Consider the following 22080-nt stretch of genomic DNA (forward strand, 5'->3'; position numbering starts at 1 on the left):
AGCATGTGACAGGTAGGGAGAACAATCGCAAAACAAACTAACCAGTGTGAAGCTCTGCAGATGTGCCATAAGGTTGAAACACTAACACTTATAGCGGAAACCGAATGCGAGTGAACAATTCATCTTAGCTGCCTTCTGAATTATCACAATTACCACTATCACAATTGCTAGTCTTCTGCCAATTTGAATCATTCCAGATGTTATTAAGTAACAGCTGAGGGCAGTGGTCATAACCATTGGCCCCGACAACTTTCTGACAATAGACAATAGATTGGTGACAATACAAAAAGAAATAGGTTTACTCAATGAGTTCAGAACAGAGAACAAAACTTGACGACAACTTACCAGGAAAGGCTGAATTGGCTGGAGCTAAAAAAGTAAATGCTAACAACTTCTTTAACAGAATTAAAGATTTGACAGCACAGAGATAAAGAAAATGTTTCCATTTGCAGGGAGTCTATAATTAGATGGCGTTAAATACAAGATGGTCAAACCATATAAAGTGTGGAACCAACTTCCACAAAGAACTATCGAGGTGAATAACATACATCAAACAGCCAATGCTGGAAATACTCAGCACGTCTGGAAGCATCCATGGAGCTAGAAAAAGAGTTAATCTTTTGGGCCAATGAAATTTCATCAGAACTAATGAGCAGTTGGGAAGGCTAACGTTTGATTTATTAAAGAGATAAAGAGTCAGTGAACACGCTAGAAATACATAACAGATCAATCAGCATTATCAAACGTAAACTGAAGGTAAGAGGTGTCAAGATGTAAACAAGGCGACATGAAGGTCACCATTCAAAATGTTAAACCCTTTATCTTACGGAGGCTGGCTAATTTGCCATGTGTTTCTAATCTTTTATTTCGTTTCAGTAATTTATAGTTGTGCTGCAGGTACTCAAACAAGTTGTGGGCACAGTATCCATCCTTGGGAAGCTAATTACCATCCAATGGTGTGGAATCACTGTATTCACATGGGTGTATTCAGCAAGGTTTAATGGCAGGGAGATTTAGAAAATGAAGTCAGCAGATTGGAATTTTTTTTATAATTCACTCCCAGGACATGGATGTCACTGGCTCAGCCATCATTTATTGACCATTCCTAATTGACCAGTTCAGAGTCGATCACATTGCTGGAGCTTGGGAGTCGCATGTAGGCCAGACCATGTAAGGATGACAGCTTCATCCTCTAAAGGACATTGGTGAACCAGATGGGTTTTCTGAGAATCAGCAACAGTTTCATGTTCATCATTCGACTCTTCATGCCAGATTTTTATTGAATTCAAATTTTACCATCTGCCGTGGCAGGATTTGAATTCTGGTCCCCAGAACATTACTTGTGTCTGCTGGATTAACAGTTCCAGTGATAATATCAATAGGTCATTGCCTCCCGCTGTTTGCCAATGGACGAATGCCAGATTCCTGCAGACATCCGGTGACTGAGCAACTTGTAGGGTCAGGCAAAGGTATCAGCAAACAAGAACTCGCGTTAATCAATAAGTGAAGTCAATTTATTTTTACTGGAATGGGAGAACTTTTCACAAAATGTTCTCAGAATTAAGAAGAGGCTTAATAAAATGGGAGCAAGATGATCAAAAGACTTCTATTAGTACAAACATTTATCACAACTCTCCAAAAGATCTTAGTTTCCCCCTCCACTTACCATGAGAAGCTATGGCCTAGTGACTGGTTTAGCAATATGGAGATCCAGGCAACGTTCTGATATTATGGGTTTCATTTGTACCACCAGATGGTGGAATTTGAAATGTATAAAAATCTTGAAATACAATCTTATGATGTCCCTGAAACAACTGCCAACTGTTGTAAGAACATATAGTTCACTAATATCGTTTAGTGACGGAAATCTGCTGTCCTTATCTAACAGGTCAACATGTGGCTCAGATTCACAGCAATGGAAATAATACTTAATTTTCATCTGAAATAGCCTAGCAAGATGTATTAAACTTGGAGTTTCAAAAAGGATTGAAACATTGTGCATCTACCTACACCAAGTGGACTATGGCAATTCAAGACAACAGCTCACCAACATCTTCTCAAAAAAGATGGGTGATAAATGTTGACACTGCCAACAATGCTCACATCTCACGAATGATTTAAAAAGTTATGACACCTGTGTGTTTCTTTGTGGTAGAGAACACCAGAGAGTGGACGGAAGGTGCTTGAACACATTCCATTTGTTTGCAGAGAACAGATCCCGAAGGGTCACTTATATTTTCTTGAAGCAATATACAATGTTATGACCTTGACTGATTATTTTAAGTTGGCTGCTCGTGTAGTTATTTATGCACACAGGATTGTTCGGGAAGTGTTGTCTTATCATGGAATTACTTTGAACCTTAAGACATTTTGTTTCAATTGTTACAAGCAAGGGCTGATCTACACTCTGCATATTGTTTTGTTAAAGATCATGCTGTTTGAGTAGCTCAGGTAGTTGCTGGGAAGTGTGGGCTCTATACCTAGCATTACACCAATAATAGAATTCATGTATCACCTTGTTCGATTGTGTGGTATGAATGTGTTACAAGCTCTGTGCCTTTCTTGAATTACTCAGAAGCTTTGGGAGTCGATAGTTCTCCTTTGCTCTCTCCATTGTGGTGCCCTAGCCCTAGGGTCGACTGCCAATCCACGAGCACCTTTTGATTGATTGATTGATTTACTGTCACATGTGAAAAGGTACAGTGAAAAATGCTGTTTTATATGCTATACAGGCAGATCATATCAGATAAAGTACATCATGGTAGTAGAACAAAGTGCAGAATAAGTGTTACACCCACGGAAAAGTGGAAACAGAGATCAGAATTAACATGTGGATCGGTGGTTAGCACTGCTACTTCACAGTGCCAGGGACTCAGTTCGATTCCAACCTCAGGCGACTATACTTCTGGAGTTTGCACATTCTCCCAGTGTCTGCATGGGTTTCTGCTGGGTGCTCCGGTTTCCTCCCACAGTCCAAAGATGTGAGGTTAGGTGAAGTGGCCATGTTAAAAACCCATAGTGTTCAGGGATGTGTAGGTTAGGTGCATAGTTAGAAGTAAATAAAGGATAATAAATATAGAATGGGTCTGGGTGGGCTATTCTTCGGAGGGTTGATGTGGACTTGTGGGGCTGAAGGGCCTGTTTCCACACTGTTGGGATTCTAAGAGTGCCGTTGTTTTCACGTAAAAGGGTGATTTGATCATTTAAAATCTGGCATTTTTGCACTTGTCCTGTTGAATGAATAAAGGTTTGGTATAAGGTGCCTCTTTTCAGCAACATTCAACCTCCATACTAACAAGCAATAATTGGTTTCCTGCAAGTTCTAGAAACATTTGAAGAAGCAACAATCTTTGACCAGCTTTGGGCACAGACTGTACATACCTGTAAGAAGAGCTATAACTTCTTGATCGACTCCTCGATCGACTGGTTGACCGTGATCTCGTTCGGGAATGTGTTCTGTCTCTTGAACTGGATCTGTAATGGCCACGTGAGCTACTTCGAGACCTACTATTGCTATCTCTGGATGGCGAGTCCTCTTCGCTCGAAGTTTCTTGGTTTCTCTGCCTTTGGTTCAACCTTGCTGTCCGCCGAACTTCATCAAAAAGAGAGCCTGGTTTGACTTTATTTTTGCTTTTAATTTCTATTTTTAGCCCTTGGGGTTTGCCATCAGATTCAGTAGCCTCTACTTTAACCTCTGGATTAACTAAGGGGCTGGCTGATTGGACACTTGGTAATACTTTTAAAGGTTTCCATTTGTTACTGTCCGTTAGCTCATTTTCTGTCCTCACGCTATTTTCCATTGTACTTCCATTGATATCGGATGCTTGGACAACCTCAGCGCCACTTGTCTCTTTTTTATTCTGTCCAGCTTTCTCTGCTGAGTTGTCACTTTCTGATTTGATTCCTGCACTCTTCGCTCCTTTGGAACATCCAGCTTCAGAAGCAGATGCTTCTTTCTCACTGTTTTTCCGTGTTGCTGACGCAGACGTGCATTTGTCTGGGGTAGTGCTCTTCACACTTTTGCTCTGAGGGTTGGCTTTTTCCGCTGCTCCTGGTTTTGCTGCTGAGGTTTCAGCCTTTGTTGAATCACCTTTTCTCTGTTTTGGTGGCAATTCCACTTCCTGTTTGAATCCTGAGGCACTTGTTGGAGATTCACGCAGTTCTATATTCTCTTTGACTGGATGGCTGCCTTTTATCGAAGCAGCACAATTTGTTATGGTGTTACCCGCATCATGCCTTCCCACACCGGATAGCGTGTTCCTTACTTTAGATTTAACATCATTTATACCAGGCCCATCAGTTTTTGTCTCTTCTTCCTCCTCTTCCCCAAACTCCAGAGGCGGCTGCCAGTGGAATTTCTCCTTCGTTTTTGGAACCTTTTTAACTTTTTTCTTCTCACTTTTCTTTTTGAATTTAGTACTCTTTGATTTTGACTTTTTCTTACTCTTAAGTTTGTGCTTCACTTTCTTCTTTCGCCTCTTTTCATTTTCCCTTGCTGAACCTGAAGAAATGCTGGCAACAGAGGACCTTCTGGCTGATGGCTGTCTGCTGCTCCCTTCTGAGTTGGACGATCCAGAAGGCTTGGCGTTGCACACCTCCGATCTTGAATTCACTCTTCTGTTTGACACCTTCCCCTCAGTCCCGCCGCCATCATATTTCTGTACCACCTCCCCCTCCTCTGAGGTGGTCCCAGATTGCAGTTTGCTGCTTTTACTCTGTTCGGTTTCAGACTCCGTCTCGGATTTCAATTTTGGCTTTTTGTGAACTTTCTTGACAGGTTCCCCCTCTTTGTTGTAGGACGCTGTGGCAGGTTTCCTTTCAGAGGATTTGTTTCGTGAAGATTTCTTCTTTGGTCGTTGCACCCTATCACTGGATGAGCCACACTTCACAGTGGCATGTTCCTTGATGGAAATTTTGCTGGAACGTTCACATTTTCCCTCTGCCTTTTTGCTACTGTGGCTTTTTTTGAACGATTCTGCCTGAGAGCTTGACACATTACGTTTCTTTGATTCAACTTTTTCCTTTCCCCTCTCATACTCAAGAGACTCACTCTCGCTGGAACAGTGCGAAGACGATAAATTGTGCTCCTTTTCATATTTCTTTCCAGTTTCACGGTCTTTGTTTGCATGGTTGGCAGTAGAGGTTGCTTGCTGATCTTTACCACGTTTATTAGAAACAGGATTTTTCTTTTGAATTTTGTCAAATTTCTCATCACTGCTAGGTACACACAGTTCTAGGGACTCATATGAATGACTGGACGACTTGGAGTAAGAGGATTCATGATAAGGGGATTTAGTTGGTGACCGTGACCTGGAACTAGACCGGCTCCTTGACCTGGAATATGACCGACTCCTTGACCGGGAACTAAATCCTCTGCTCCGTGAACTCTTCCGATAGTCTGAGGTTGAACTTCGATCGCTCTCGCGGTCAGAGTTATAATGCCGTCTAGAGTCTGAATTTCTGCGTTGTTTCCGTAAAGATGGAGATAGGTCATCATCCCTCGAACATTTTGAATCTCTACTGCTCAATGTAGGTGTTGTTTCACTTAGTTTTGCCTGGGCTTCCTGAATGCGAACATAGGAAGGCTTCCAAGGCTTCTGGCCAGGCCTCCATCTTGATGGTGGAGGGCTCTCACTTAAAGGAACTGCAGGAACAGCTTCGACTGGGGCAGTGAGTGTCACATTTTTCTCATTTTCCTTGGCAGCTACTCTTGAAGTGTCAAGTTTTGTTTGGTTGAGATTTTCGAAGTGCATTTGGGTACTTCTCCTTTGGGCGTGTCTAGATTTTGAACTAGATCTAGATGTGGATCTACTTCTTGATGATATAGAACTTGAGCTACACCTAGATCTGGACCTGGATCTAGACCTACACCTGGACCTAGATCTAGATCTAGACCTGGTCCTGGACCTAGATCTGGATCTTGACCTGGTCCTGGACCTTGACCTGGACCGGGAACTTCCTTTGGATCGAGACCGAGACTTTGATCTTGAATAGGAGCGAGAAACTGTACTGGCTGAAGATGATTGATGAGTGGAAGACTCAGACCATGCACTCTCTGATGAATGTCTTGAAGAGGCTGATGATGGAGATTTCTTTTCATGTTCGAAAGAAGACTTTGTCTTACAGCTTAATGAACGTGAAGATTCTGGAGGTATAGAGGTCTCCTTCGTTTTATGTTTGTGCACTTTATGTCTTCTCGAATGCTTCTGCTTCTTTGATTTTTTCTTTGCTTTGATTTTCCTCCGCTCCTTTTTAGTCCTCTTATAGTGGCTAGATTTCCGCCTGTTGCGATCGTCTGAGTAATAGCCATCATGTGACCAAGACCGTGACCACGGAGAAGCTGATCTGTCGCTCCACTTACGCGACTCTGACTTTAACCTACAGATTGAGGAAAACAAAGCTGAATTGATTGTACAATAGTAGCCTATAAAGCTAGGATTTCAACTTTAATTACTTAATTCTTAGTACAGAACATTTTCCACTCAGCAAAGTAACATTCCCAAACAAGTACCACCGAATGATAACCTAATAAGATTTGACATTTAAAATGTGCCGCTAGTCTGTACATTGTTTTGCCTGTAAAACCACATTTTCAATTGAATGCCCTTTGTGAGATTTATTTATTGAGTCAATAGGCCAGAAACAGATTTCATTATGCATATTGCGACTTAATTAAAAATTAATATTGATAGTTTAAGGACTCAGTTGGCTGGTCAGCTGGTTTGCGAGGCAGAATATTGCCAGCGGCATACCATCAATTCCCACACTGGCTCAGGTTATCATGAAGGACTCTTCTTGCCAACCTCTTCTCTAACCTGAGGATATGGTGACCCTCCGGTTAAATCACCAGCCGTCATCTCTCTCTAATGAGACAGCAGACTTATGGCCCTCTGGGACTATGGTGACTTAAGAAACATAAGAAATAAGATCAGATATTTGGCTTTTCGAGTATACTCCACTATCCAATAGGTTCATGGTTAATTCACTGTTTTAATGGTACTTTTCTGCTCATTTCCCATATTACACAATTTCCTTAGTGTTTTGCTTAGACAGCTTCCCAAAGAATCTAGAAGGTAAAAGAGTACTGAAGCTACAAATCAGAAGCTTTATTACAAAAGGATATACGCAAAATATGCAACAAATAGGTGACAAAATATCTGTAGTATATTAACATGACGGATGCATACTGCTTCAAAGTTTAGCTCCTCAGAAACACAAGTACACTCAATATGTTATATTATGTACAAAGCTGCTACAAGTCTCTACAGGGCACATACTTGTCTCCTTTAGTCCATTTCTCCAAACTGGCAGCACGATAAGTTCTAACTCGCTGCATTTCTTCCTTCCAATGAGGTGGTGTTTCACTGCTTTCCTCATCCAGTTCAGATTCTGAGTGTGATCTAGATTTTGAAGGCGTTCGATAGCGCTAACCCAGAGAGGAATAAAAACATACAGAAAAAAAATTTGTTTTGCAACCTTTTGATCTGAAAGGATAATTGTGATCTTCAGAATTTAATTTCTCATTCCTCTTTATTTCCTGTACCCATGATCTATTATGCACTATGGGTCCACATTGCAAACACAGAAAGGTTTAGCAGCATACATTTCCTACTTTCCTTCCTTTCAAACTAGCACATACCCTGCAGGTAATACTATCACAACTCATACATGCTAAATTTACTATTCAAACCCAGTTAAGAAATAGCAATTTTTTCTATTCTGTAGAGTAGGGCAGTTTACTGCAAGAACTTTGATTGATTCTCCCTATCTCCAGATCAAACCCACCTACAAATACCGTGTTACCAAGCCAGCTGATGACAGCTAAATGCAGCAAAAGCTCAAGATCAAGGAATTCTTGACCTGTAGGTCAAGGGGTGTCACTGCATTGTGCTGGCAGATCTCTGGTGTTGCATCCAAATGTGCATCACACAGATCATTACAGAAAGCCTTCCTTTTTTTGAAATGGGGTATTGGTCAGGGGAACACACCCATCAATTTAAGAAATTACTGACAGAGGAACATCAACATTCTACTTAAGTAACTACCTGATGCAAAGACTGCCCTTTCACCCTACAGGGATTTGTCACAGTTATCTATGTCAACAGAAATTACATACACATTTGGAAGAATCAACATTTAGAGATAAGGTGACAGTACCTAAGTTTAACTGATTAAAATATTGCAGCTTATCAGGACACTAAGCTCCCTAGCATTAGCTGATCTGTTGCCTACTTGCAGTGACGGGTCAACTCTACTGGGTGTCTGCAATGATTAGTTCAAATTCAACACGAGTATCTTGAAATTGTCATGTTCAGTTATTGGAATAACGAGGATGCAACTTGTCATGGAGATTCTCAATCCACTATTACTAGGCATATAAGCCTGAATGCAAGTCAAGTCAAAGTAGAATCTGTTTCCTCCTTCCCCTTCCTCCCACACAAGGACAGTCAGTCAGTCACCTATTAATGAGACCTACGTAAGTCTATCGAATACAAGTCATAGGTGGCCCAGCACCAAACCAGACTTTGTGCGAACAATCCCAGTCAAAATATTCTGAAAAGGATGAAGAATAATAGTACATGCTTCTCTCTAGGAGTCTGCCTACTCAATGGGCAAGGTATGTTAAAATAGCATAATATAATTTGAAGTACAGTAAAGATCAGCAATTTGAGTGAAGGGGAAAATATTGATATTAATTTCAATGTTGAAGTCAATTAAAAAGTCAAGGGCCTTCTTTTGTACAAGCACAAAATAAGCTCTAAAATGTTTTCATTAAAAGATAAGCCTAGATGTGGAACCTAATGCCCAAATACTAAGCACCATCAATTTTTGAAGGAGTTAACCATCAGAGATTGAAAGAGTCACAGGCAGAGAGAAATAAATGCGTACCATCGTGCCTCTGCCTTTAATTTTACGGCCTGATTTTGACACCACTGGTTTCTGATCATTATGGGTTGAGGGTGCTTCCTGAACTTTGCTGCAAGGGAGGAAAAATAGCTGAAATTTGACTAAAATAACAAAAAAAATACACTGTGGAAATCCACACAATTCATAAATATAAAGAGTTCACAAATGCAATTTTAAACATGGGTACCTTCTTTTCCTTTCAAAAAATGGTTCACAAGCATAAAGATAATGTTTATAGCTCTGGTAAAGAAAGATTTTCTTCACTCTTAACTATTTTGTGTCACAAAAAATATTTGAATACACTTTGTTTCTCGAAGGAAGTTTTACTTGAATTCTTTGCCCAGATTTGATCAACGTATTCAATAATAATGAACCACCATGCAATTATTTAGCAGCTGTCCAGGAATCTCAAGGCTTTTCTCATTTAATTAGACACTTGCTGCTAAAGTATTCGCCACTTCTAGCAAGAACAAAGTTAAAACTCAACACCAGGTTAAAGTCCAACAGGTTTATGTGGAAGCACTAGTGTTCAGAGCTCCGCTCCTTCGTCAGGTGAGGAGCAGCACTCCGACAGTTAGTGCTTCCACATAAACCTGTTGGACATTAAGCTGGTGTTGTGTGATTTTTAACTTTGCCCACCCCAGTCCAACACTGGCACCTCCAAATCATGACTACTATTAGCAAGAACATGAGAAAGTCATTTTTTACACAGTAATGTTGCACAATCAACAAATGAAAAATGAATCTGTTGATCACGTTGGTTGACAGGGGTGTGAGATGATGGCAATGGTGCTAAACAGGGATCTTAGTGGTTTGAATGCATATGGTTTGTAGGCTGAAGACTGGAGAAGGCACTGATCTTCTTCGAAAAACAGGAAATGTAACTTATATCTTTACAGGGAAATGAACTATCATTAAATTGGCCACAGGATGTCCAGTGTGTGAATGGATCAATATTGCAGTAATGCTATAAAGTGGATGAAGGTGTAAAGCTTAAGGTACATTGTTCAGACTGAGTGAAAAAGAAGTTTTGTTCTGCACACCAAACTCGAGAATATTTGGGGCCAATATGGACAGCCTAGAGTTCTTTACCCTCAAGTTGATGCACAAAAAAGATCATCATGAAGACAGAGAAGTCATAACCATCAGAAATGAATTAGAAAATGGTACAAGAGCAGTTGACAAAAGATATTAACCAAAACACAAAAGAAAATAAGAGATTTCATTGGCATATGCAATGAGGTGCATAATGTATTATTATTGTTTGAGAACTTAGGCGCTAAGTGGGAAAAAAATGAATTTTAGTTTCCACTTTTGTGAAGGCCTGGGTTTTAGATGAAAAAAATCATTTTATGCGGAGCTAACAACAACATTTCCAAGAAATTATTTCATTTGGAATATTTTGATGAGAAATTGAGAGAGGGTGCCAGGTTCATTCAGAGAAAAACCAATCCTGTTAAAGTGGTGCTGAACAGCTGAGGAGATGCTATTAGCAGTTCAAGCAGTCAGGCTCAGAAAAACGTTGCTCGTCCTGTTTGCCTGTGTTTGGCCCATATCTCTCGAAACCCTTTCTATTCCTATACCTATCCGGATGCCTTTTAAATGTTGTAATTGTACCAACCTCCACCATTTCCTCTGATAGCTCACTACATGCACCACCCCTCTGCATGAAACATTTGCTCCTTGGGGCCCTTTTAAATCTTTCCCCTCTCACCTGAAACTGGTGTCCTCTAGTTGTGGGTCTAAACATGTGGCACTGGAAAAGCGCAGCAGGTCAAGCAGCATCTGAGGAGGTGGGGTGGGGGGCGTTGGGGTGGGGGGGCTTTGATGTTTCGGGCATAAGCCCTTCATCAAGAATGAATTCTGGACTCTCCCATCCCAGGGAAAAGATCTTGTCTATTTACCCTATCCATGCCCCTCATGATTTTATAAACTTCTATAAAGGTCATTCCATAAAGATATTAGAGAGCAAAGACACCCTACAAGGCAGTTGAAGGTGTGAATTTAAGTAGCCCATATCTAGTAATGAGGAAGGCGAGGTAGCAATTTGTTTATTGAATGAATGCACAAAATGCTGTCAATCAGGAAACTGTATATAATTATACCAGATGAACAAGGAGCTTTAGTGTTAAGACATGGGTGACCCCTCACTAAAGTTTCAAGGGTTCAATTATTGCTGGTTCCATTATTCTTCAGGATATTGTAGCCAGATAATTTCAAATTGTTTTAGTATCATTTAACCGAGCTCATGTTTTTCTTTTGTATGTAATAACTCTTTGTTATTTTGTTAGAAGTGTATTGGCAACCTCTTGTGAATACACTCATTAACTGACCACCACAGTAAACAAAAAAGAAAAAACAAACTTAACGGTCCATTAAACCAGGTCTCACTCCAGCGTCTAACTTGTTCAATCATAACAACATCTGAACTAATAACGTATAGTCACATTTCTAATCAGAATATTACTATGGCAGAGATGGGCGATGTATCTTTGTCTTAGGTTCCAATACTACACTGGCCATAAGGCAAATTATTTTACTCAGTTCCTAATTTCAGAACATAGGAAAATGGAGCTGAAGAAGGACATGCACCCCATCAAATCTGCTCCACCTTTTAACAACATCATGACTCATCTGCTCCAGGGTTCAATTCTTTGTTCTTGCCAGCTCCTCATTGCTCTAATTCCCCACTATTTCTAAAGCCCTACTTCTTTAAAACTTTCTGCGATTCAGCCTCTGCAACTATCTGGCGTAGAGAATTCCAGTCATTTACTGCTCTCTGGGAGAAGAAATGCCTTTGCATCTCTGTTTTAATGGAGTGAAATTTTATTCTGTTTGAGATTCTTTGACTAGTGGTAATATCTTCACAATATCAATCCTGTCAAGCTTCTGCATCATAGAATCATACAGTAACAGAAGAGGCCCTTCAGCCCATCAAATCTGTCAGTCAAAAATATACTACCAACACTAGTCCCACTTTCCTGCAACGAGCACATAATATTGAATGCTATGACATTTCTAGTACTCGTCCAAGTTCTTTTCAAAAATTATAACTATCCTCCTATGCTTACATTCCAGATCCTCACCACCCTCTGTGTGAAAATATTTTCCCCTCAAATCTCCTCTAAACCTCCAGACTTCCATTTTAAAAGTGTGCCCCTTGTCCTTGATCTTTCAACTAAGGGGAACAGCTCCTTTCTATTCCAATGGTTCAGCTTTCAGGGTTTATCAGGTAGTGAGAGAAACTGATAAGAGTCATAGAGATGTACAGCATGGAAACAGACCCTTTGGACCAAGCTGTCCATGCCGAACAGATATCCCAAACCAATCTAGTCCCAACTGCCAACATCTGGCCCATATCCCTCCAACCCTTCCTATTCATATACCCATCTAAATGCCTCTTAAATGTTGTAATTGTACCAAGTGGCAGATGGAGGACAACCTGGAAAAGTGTGAAGTCATTCACTTGGAAGGTCAAATTTAAATGCAGATTACAGGGTTAAAGGCAGGATTCTTGGCAGTGTGGAGGAACAGAGGGATCTTGGGAGTCATGTCCATAGATTGCTCAAAGTTGCCACCGAAGTTGATAAGGCTGTCAAGAGAGAGTGTATGGTGTGCTGACTTTTATTAGGAGGGGGACTGAGTTTAAGATCCATGAGGTTATGCTGCAGCTTTATGGAGCCCTGATTAGATCGCACTTGAAATATTGTGTCAATTATGGTCGCTTCATTACAGGAAAGATGTGGACACTTTGGAGAGGGTGCAGAGGAGATTTACCAGGATGCTGCCTGGACTGGAGGGCATGTCTTTATGAAGAAAAGTTGACGGAGCTAGGGCTTTTCTCATTGGAGCGAAGAAGGATGAGAGGTGATAAGGGTGTACAAGATGTTGACAAGCATAAATCGAGTACATAGCTAGAGACATTTCCCCATAGTGGAAATGTCTATCATGAGGGGGCATAATTTTAAGGTAATTGGAGGAAGGTTTAAGGGAGATGTCAGAGGTAGATTCTTCACACACAGTGGTGGGTATGGTAGTGATAGTAGAGTCAGATACATTAGGGACATTTAAGCAACTCTTGAATAGGCACAGGAAGACAGTAGAATGAAGAGCATGTCAGTTAATCTGGTCCTAGTGTAGGATAAAAGGTTGACACAACATTGAGGGCCGAATGGCCTATACTGTGCTGTACTATTCTATGTTCTATTACAATTGCCTAATTGCTTACTATACCTGGTTGCTGACTGAAGTGGACGATCAACTTTACATTCCATCTACCAAACTTTTACATACTCACTTGACCTATCTGTATCCGTCTGCAGGCATTTTTATATCCTCACAACTTGTTCTCCTACCTGTAGCTTCAGCACATTTGTTGACATTGTCTTCATACAATTCATCAAGACCCAAGCACTGCTCATGAAAGTGAGCCATTTATTCTGAACTCTATTTCCTGTTGGTTGGGCAGTCCTGCATCATGCGAACACCATAAGCGCTTGTCTTTTACCTTATTGAATGCCTTTCGGAAATCCAAATACATGACATCTACCGGTTCTGCATCATCCACCATGCTTGTTACATTCTCAAAGTTAAAAATAGTCAAAATTGATTTCATTTTTACAAAATTGTGTCAATCCTGAACTTGCTGTTACCACTTTAACATTTTTCCAAAGACAGAGGTTAGGTTAACTGGCCTATTCTTCTTTGTCTCCTTTCTTGCTCGAACAGGTCTGTTACATTCACAAATTCCCAAAATGATTAGGCTTGCCTGAATCTTGGGAATTTTGGAAGAAATACAATTAATCCATCCATTGTCTCTGCAGCTACTTCTTTTAAGTCCTGAGGATACAGGCATTAAAGGCCACCAAGCCCATTTCCCTTCGCAAGTACTTGCCATACCTTTATGCTAGCTTTTTAGGATTCCTGTAAATGTATTTCCTAATGTTGAAATCTAGAACTATGGGATACAATTCCAAAATAAGGAGTCGCCCATTTAAGATTGATGAAAAGTGGCACAGTGGCTCAGTGGTTAGCACTGCTGCCTCACAGCACCAGGGTCCCAGGTTCGATTCCAGCCTCGGGCGATTGTCTGTGTGGAGTTTGCACATTCTCCCCTACGGGTGTTCTGGTTTCCTCCCACAATCCAAAGATGTGTGGGTCAGGTGAATTGGCCATGCTAAATTGCCCATAGTGTTAGGTGCATTAGTCGGAGGGAAATGGGTCTTGGTGGATTACTCTTCGGAGGATTGTTGGGCCGAAGGGCTTGTTTCCACACTGTAGGTAATCTAATCTAATCTAATCTAATTTCTTCTCACAAGAGCTGTTCAGCTTTCAAATTCCGTACTTCGGGAAACAAAAAAGGCTGCATCATTTATATATTCAAGGCTGAGTCAAACAGATTTTTAATCTAAAAGATAAAGGCAGGCATTCAGAAAAGTACAGTTAAGGTCACAATCTGATTAAACATTAGCTTACAAACTGGCAGACCAGGATTGAGGTGCAAACTGGCATACCTCCTGCCCTCAATGTTGAGGTATCAATTTTCTCTGAACTGCCTTTTAAGTACACCCCATCTTTAATAAGGAGGCCAAGGAAATTAAAAACTGTATGCAGTACTTAATATGATATTTTACCAAAATCTTGACCAGCTGTAGCAACACATTCCCCTTGCAATAAAGGTCAACATTCTATTTGTCTTCATAATTATTTACCATATGTTTCTGTAGTTCAACATTCTGCAATTCCTCTCCATTCAAATAATGTTTTTTGGTTCTATTCTTCCTGACAAAGTAAATAACCTCACATTTTCCCACATGATAAGACACCTGCTAAGTTTTTAATCACTCACTTAAAACTCCTTGCAGACACTGTGCTCTCTGGTTTTTCTACCAGTTGTTGCATTCCATCTAGCCAAATGCAAATGAGCCCTTCGTCCAAATCAACAGCATATATTCTCCACAACTGAAGGCCAGCACTGATTCCTGCAGCAGACCATGAGTTCCAGCTTGCTAAGTTCAAAATGACTTATTTATCTTGATGTTCTGCTTTGGTCAACTACTCCTCTATAAGCTAATATCTAAGTTGCACTTATGAGCAATACTCTTTTAATGTGGCATCTCACAGAATGCCTTTTGGAAATCTATATACACTATCTACTGATCCCTTTTATCAAGCCTCATTAGAACTGGAAAAAAAAATTAAGAAATTTGTTTAACATTATTTTCCTTTCATAAAAGCATGCTCACTCTACTGAACTGCGTAATGATGTCCTAAATAATTTTCCACCACTGCATTAAAAATAGCGTCCATCTCCTGAATGGAAAAGTCTTGTTAAAGATTAGTACAAATCTAACAAGTGAATTATGTTGACAAATTATGGTTTGCCAAGTCCCTTTGACGTTGGGTTAGCATAGATCGATGCAGAGTAACATTTCTTTCTTGTCAATAATTATTTTTAAAAATCACAGCAATATTGTAAGTAATGTCGCTACAGTTCACTCACGGTTCAGTGTCTGGTTTTGGTAAATCCCGCCTGAGCAGAAATCTGTTCTCTGGTACTGGAGGAATCTCTTCAGGCCTTACTGACAGTTTCTGTCGCTTTGGGTTTGATTCTCTGTCTTTATCGTCCTCTTCATCTACACCATTGTGACTGATGCAGCAAGAAAGTCAGAATGAAGCTCACCAACTGCATTTGTTCAAGCACATTCAAATACATCCAGAGACCATTTAAAAAGCAATATACAAAATATACAGCTTCCAAAATGACAACACTTGAAGCTATGATTCTACATAGCACCATCTTTAAAGCACATCTATTGTTAAAGAATAATCCACAGGCAAATCTTAAGCAGCATAAAAAACGAAAAATGCTAGAAATACTCTCAGTAGATCTGGGAGCATCTGCAGAGAGAAAACTGAATGTTTCAGGTTCATCATTTTGCATCATAACTGGAAAACGTCAGAGATGCCACATGTTTTAAGCAAATACCTAGGTAGGGGAAAGGAATTCTGGTGGGAAGGCCTAAAGAGAGCTAGTCTGTGATAAAGTGAAAGATAGGCCAAGGCTAAATTACTCAAGGGAGAAAGATACAGTTCAAAAGGAATGGCAATGGGATAATTTAAGTAACGAAGGGCAGAGCTAAAGGAGGTGGGAATGAGAAAACCATAGCACAAAAGAAACGATATACACAAAAAGGGACCATTTTGCCCATCTTGTCTATGCTGACCCAAGACACCCAGATAACAGAATCATTACCAATAGAGAGTAGGTCAGAGGGTAAGAATCCTCCACTGAATAATTCCCCTCCTAACTCCCCAAAAATCCATCATTTACAAGGCACAAGTCTGGAGTGTGATAGAATACTCTCTACTTGCGAGGATGAGTGCAGCTCCAACAATCAAGAAGCTTGACACCATCCAGAAGAAAGCAGCCCACTCAACTGGTACCAAATGCACAAACATCCACTCTCTCCACCATCGATGCTCAGCAGCAACAGTGTGTGCTAGCTATAAGATATACTTCAGAATGCTATGAAGGTTGAGGTGAACTGTACCTTTAAGAGAGTTGAAAAGCTAGCAAGGGCTGACAAAGCACAGCGAGTCCTGAACAAGGTAACAATGCAACATTTGGTAAAAACAAATAGCAGCAGATGGGTTGCCATGAAACAAAAAACAAGTTCAAATTCGGCCACTTTAAATAATGCCAAGATACCAAAATCCAATCAAATTTGAATTTATTATTTTCATAATATTAAAATTAAAGAATGATCCAACGTTTTAGGGCATAAAACTATATTTTGAACAGTGGGGGTAGAACTGGCAAAGACCAACAAATGTAGACTGCTAGCTGAAGAGCTCTCTGAAAGGTGCCCATCTGTGGGCAGTTTGCGCAGCAGAATATTGAGACTGACCTGGAAAGAATCTACACAGGAAAATTGGCAAGACTGACTGGTTTTGAAACACAATTTGTTTTTGTAAACCTTAATTGGGAATTTTTTAAAAATTGGACTAGTATTGTAGAGTGGGAGGTAAAAAGATAGGTTTTAAGAGAAAGGAGTTGTAAATAGTTGTTGGTTTTAATATTCTCTGTTGGACTTAAAGACTAAAGTTGTTAATTTTTACTTTAAATAGTGACCTCTGGGATTGTTCTTTGCTTCTCGAATTTTAACACATAACAGCACAGGGTGCATCTTTTCTGTGTGGCTGGTTTAAATCAGCAGAGGAGTTTATCTAGTGTAGTAACATTTTGGGGGCTCATCCGGGATTTAAACCTTGGACCAACGCACCAGTTTTAGCTACACCAAAGTTTTCAAAACCTTTTAAAGTTGCCATCGATGCTAAAGACAAAGGAGTTGAAGCTGTACTGCTGCAGGGAGATGATGATGGGACTGAACTGCCAGTTGGTTAGTTTTCGAACAAACTCAACATCCACCAGAAGAAATACTCCACGATCGAAAAACAACTATTGAGTTTGGTGTTGGCCTTACAACATTTTAACACGTATGTTATGAACAACATGTATACGGGTCACAATCTTCTAACATGCTTGGAATGCTTTAAAGATAAGAATATGGGACTATTTCGTTGGAGTCTTATGTTACATACTTTTAACTTACATATCATACATGTTGTGGGTCTTGAGAATGTAATCACAGATGAGTTATCGTGGATTTAACTGATAAAGTATAGATAAGATTGGTATCTATTCAATATTATACTTATGTGGGAAGAAGTTACTATGAACTCAGGTTAAAGTCATATGTATGTCATGATGGTGGTTAAGGAATAGAGGGAAAAAAATGAAGCCATCTTTTCATTAGGATGGTTCATTTTTTTTCTTAAGGGGGAGGTGTATGAAGGTGCAGAGGTGTACTGTACCTTTAAGAGAGTTGAAAAGCTAGCAAGGACTGACAAAGCACAGAACAGGGTCGCAATATAACACTGAGAACTGGCAAAGACCAACAAATGTAGATTGCTCACTGAAGAGCTCTCTGAAAGGTACCTGTCTGCGGGGGTTTGCGCACCAGAACACTGAGTCCAACCTGGAGAGAATTTACAGAGGAAAATCTACAAAGGAGAACTGGCAAAGCTGACTGGTTTTGAAAAGTGATTTTTCTTTTGTAAATCTCAATCTGGATTTTATTTTAATCAGACTAGTACTGTAGAGTGGGAGGGAAAAGATAGGTTTTAAGAGAAAGGAGTTGTAAATAATTGTTGGTTTTAATATTCTCTGTTGGACTTAAAGACTAAAGTTGTTAATTTTTACTTTAAATAGTGACCCCTGGGATTGTTCTGGGAGTGCATCTTTTCTGTGTGGCTGGTTTAAATAGCAGAAGGGTTTACCCTGTGTCATAACAAGAAGTTCACGAAGGATTCTCAGAAAACACCTTCCAAACCCATGACCACTACTATCTGGCGGAGAAGACTGAAGTTCTTCTATGTTATAGGAATTTTAAGATGCCTTGAATCACTGAAAATGACAAAGATTAAAACTCTATCCAAAGGTTGGCACTTCCTATAATACTAGGTAAAAACAATGACGGCTTATGCTGGAAACCAGATTCTGGATTAGTGGTGCTGGAAAAGCACAGCAGTTCAGGCAGCATCCGAGGAACAGTCTGCTCCTCGGATGCTGCCTGAACTGCTGTGCTTTTCCAGCACCACTAATCCATTTCCTATAATACAGCAGCCTTTCAATATTGCACTTTCTGCCAGTTTACATGAATTTCTCAGGCCCAGCAGCCTTGTTTGAAGCTACTCACAACACACTGTCTCTTTATGTAAGCTACTTCGAGATAACTAGCCCCGACAATGGAACAAAGTTTTAAAATCAGTGACTTCCTTATTTAATGTCCTGTTTTGTTCTTAACTGACAGATGATTTTAAGGAACAAGGCAATAAAAGGCTGCACTGAAACAGCTACACAAATTTACTTTAATTTCCCAGACGGATCTAAATCTTATAGCAGAATTCAGATAGGAAATTATTATAAAATAATTGAGTTATATAATAGACACCAGCACACAGTTTATATAGAAATGGCTAAAAAGATTTTACTGTACCTCTTCTGATGGGAAGATATTTTTCTCTTTTTGCTTCTGGTTTCTTTCCGTCTTTTTGAATGTTTGCTTCTCATCTTCCTCTTCCTTTTCCTTCTCTTTTCCCTTTCTTCTTCAGTTTCTGACTCAGAGTCTGATGACTTGGAAGATGTTGAAGAATCGGAACTGGTCTCAGATTCATGTGAAGAGTAGGAAGTAGTGACCTTTTTCCTGCGCTCAGTCACTATAAATTATGAGATAGTATTCAATAAGTGTCACATAACAGACTTGTGAGGCAAGTTATAGATCATGGAATAAAAAGAGACAGTAGCAAGATGGATACAACATTGTTTTCCTGTCCCTCAGCCAGTCAGTAGTTATCTGTGGATATTTTTCAGAATGGGCATTGATTGTTGCTCATCATATTTCAGACTTGAGAATGTATATTAATAAGATGCATTTGTTGTTGCTGCAATTGCAGGGGCCACCTTCACTGCCCATGCAATTGCAGTCCATGACGTGACTGTCAGTAATGTCAAAGAACTTGTTTATGGCTTCACACTTCAAGTTCATCTCCTGTAGCAACTTAGTACCTAAAATGAATTAGAAAACCCAGTTTATCAAGGTAGCACTGGGAAAGAGTTCGTTGGGTATCACTCACCACATCATTCACTGTCCTGCTCCTTCAGTGAAGTGGTCAGCAAGGCAGTGAGTAGGGACCATCAGCAGCAAAGAGAGGGAATACAAACAGGAGGGAAGAGACTAAAAAAAGGGGAGATAGATTGCAAGGTAAGGGGGGAGACTGCAGAGGTTTGGGAACAGATTTGGCTTCAGTATTCAAGGCTTTGCTAATGAGACTCAGCCGATCAGCCATTATCTCACTGAATGGCAGAGTAGACTTGATAAGTTGAAAGGTCTATTTCTGCTCCGCCATCATTGGTAGAACACTGAGCAACCATTAACAAAAATCGCCATTTCTGACTTTATGAAACAGCTGAAGATGATTGGGTCTGGAAACCTACTCTGAGGAACTCACGTGGAGCTGAAATGATTGGCCTCCAAAAGCAACATTTTTTTCTAAATGCCAGGAATGTGACACTTGTCCAAGGGCAATCACTCTCAGCTCACCTGTGGAGTCAGTGAAAAGGTCATTGCTAAGCAAATATTGCTTGACAGTAGCACTGTTGGTGACTCCTTCCATCACTTTCCTGATGACCAAGAGTAGATTGATGGGATAGTAATTGGCTAAGTTGTTTGTTTCCTGCTTATTTTTGTACAAAGGAAATTTTCACATAGCCACATAGATGCCAATGTTGCAGCTTTACTGGAATAGGGTGGCTTGGACATGGCAAGCTCTGGAACACAAATCTTCAATACTATTGGCAGAAAGTTATCAGGGCCCATAACCTTTGCAGTCAATATCCAGCTATTTCTTGATGAAACGTGGAATGGGTCAAATTGACTCAAGCCTGGCATCGATGATGCTAGGGACCTCTGAGAGAGGCCAAGATGGATCATTCTTTTGGCACTTCCTGCTGACGGCTGTTGCAAGTGCTTCAGCCTTATCTTTTGCTCTGATTTGTTGGGTTCTCCTGCAGTTGAGGATAGGAAAACTTGCAAAGGCTCCTTCTCCATTAAGTTGTTTAATTAAACACTACTAAAGGTGATTGGATATGGCAATACTGCACAGCTTACATTAGATGTGCTGGTTGTAGAAGTGCTCAGTTATGTATATCACTTGTTGCTTATGCTGACTGGCACACAAGTAGCCCTGCTTTGCCAATTTGACAACTCATTTTTAGACACGCTTGGTGTTGTTCCTGGTATGCAGTCAAGCACTCTACAATGCATCAGGGTTGATCCTCCTGCTTATCATTAATGGTAAAGTGGGGTATATGCCAGACCCTGAGGATGTAGAGTGTGTTTGAGAATAATTCTTCTGGTGCTCTTGGCCCACAGCACTACATGAATGCAAAGTCTTAAATTATTAGATTTGTCCCACTTAACTCATTGGCTGTGTTACACAACACGATGGGCAGTATTCTCAATTGTGCAACAAACCAGATTTGATCAGGGACCTCGAAGTAAAGGAGCCATTAGGAGGGAGTGACCACAATACAATAAGCTTTAATCTGCAGTTTGAAAGGGAGAGAGTAGAATCGGAAGTACAATATTTCAGTTGAATAAGGGGAACTATGGAGCTATGAGGGAGGAGCTGGCCAAAGTTCAATGGTGCAATACCCTCGTAGGGATGGCAGTGGAACAACAATGGCAGGTATTTCTGGGTATGATGCAGAAGATGCAGGATCAGTTCATTCCAAAAAGGAAGAAAGATCCTAAGGGGAGGGAGGGATGGCCGTGGCTGACAAGGTAAGTTAAGGACCACATAAAGACAAAAGGGAAAAAGTATAACATAGCAAAGATGAGTGGGAAATTGGAGGACTGGGAAGCTTTTAAAGAACAACAGAGGATTACTAAAAAGGAAATACACAAAGAAAAAAATAAGGTACAAAGGTAAAGGAGGATAGTAAAGGCTTTTTTAGGCATGTGAAAAGAAAAAAAATGGTTTAGACTAAAATTGGGCCCTTAAAGACAGAAACGGGTGAATTTATTACAGGGAACAAAGAAATGGCAGAAGAGTTGAATTGGTACTTTAGATCTGTCTTCACTGGGGAAGACACAAGCAATCTCCCCGATGTAATAGTGGCTGAAGGACCTGAACTGAATGGAATTTATATTAGACAAGAAATGGTGTTGGAGAGACTGTTAGGTCTGAAGGCTGATAAGTCCCCGGGGCCTGATGGCCTGCATCCCAGGGTACTGAAGGAGGTGGCGCTAGAATTCGTGGATGCATTGGTGATCATTTTCCAATGTTCTATAGATTCATGATCAGTTCCTGCGGATTGGAGGGTGGCTAATGTTGTCTCACTTTTTAAGAAAGGAGGGAGAGAGAAAACAGAGAATTATAGACCAGTTAGTCTGACCTCAGTGGTGACAAAAATGCTGGAGTCAATTATAAAGGATGAAATTATGACACATCTGGATAGCAGAAATATGATAGGTCAGAGTCAGCATGGATTTATGAAGGGGAAATCATGCTTGACTAATCTTCTGGAATTTTTTGAGGATGGAACCC

General features: G+C 40.3%; 1 protein-coding gene across 4 annotated transcripts in view; it reads right to left on the reverse strand.

Moving 5' to 3' along the window:
* The window catches only part of nktr (natural killer cell triggering receptor), a 206075-nt gene that overhangs the window by 14026 nt on the left and 169969 nt on the right, over positions 1-22080 (reverse strand). For all 4 annotated transcript variants that reach the window (XM_060825195.1, XM_060825193.1, XM_060825194.1 and 1 more), the window contains 5 exons: positions 18969-19188; positions 15410-15556; positions 8890-8977; positions 7278-7426; positions 3382-6378 (listed from right to left, as the gene is read on the reverse strand). In XM_060825195.1, the coding sequence (XP_060681178.1) occupies positions 3382-6378; positions 7278-7426; positions 8890-8977; positions 15410-15556; positions 18969-19188 (3601 nt within the window). The remainder of the gene's footprint in view (positions 1-3381; positions 6379-7277; positions 7427-8889; positions 8978-15409; positions 15557-18968; positions 19189-22080) is intronic.

The sequence above is a fragment of the Hemiscyllium ocellatum genome, chromosome 5 (genome assembly GCF_020745735.1).
Source record: "Hemiscyllium ocellatum isolate sHemOce1 chromosome 5, sHemOce1.pat.X.cur, whole genome shotgun sequence".
Taxonomy (NCBI): Eukaryota; Metazoa; Chordata; class Chondrichthyes; order Orectolobiformes; family Hemiscylliidae; genus Hemiscyllium; species Hemiscyllium ocellatum.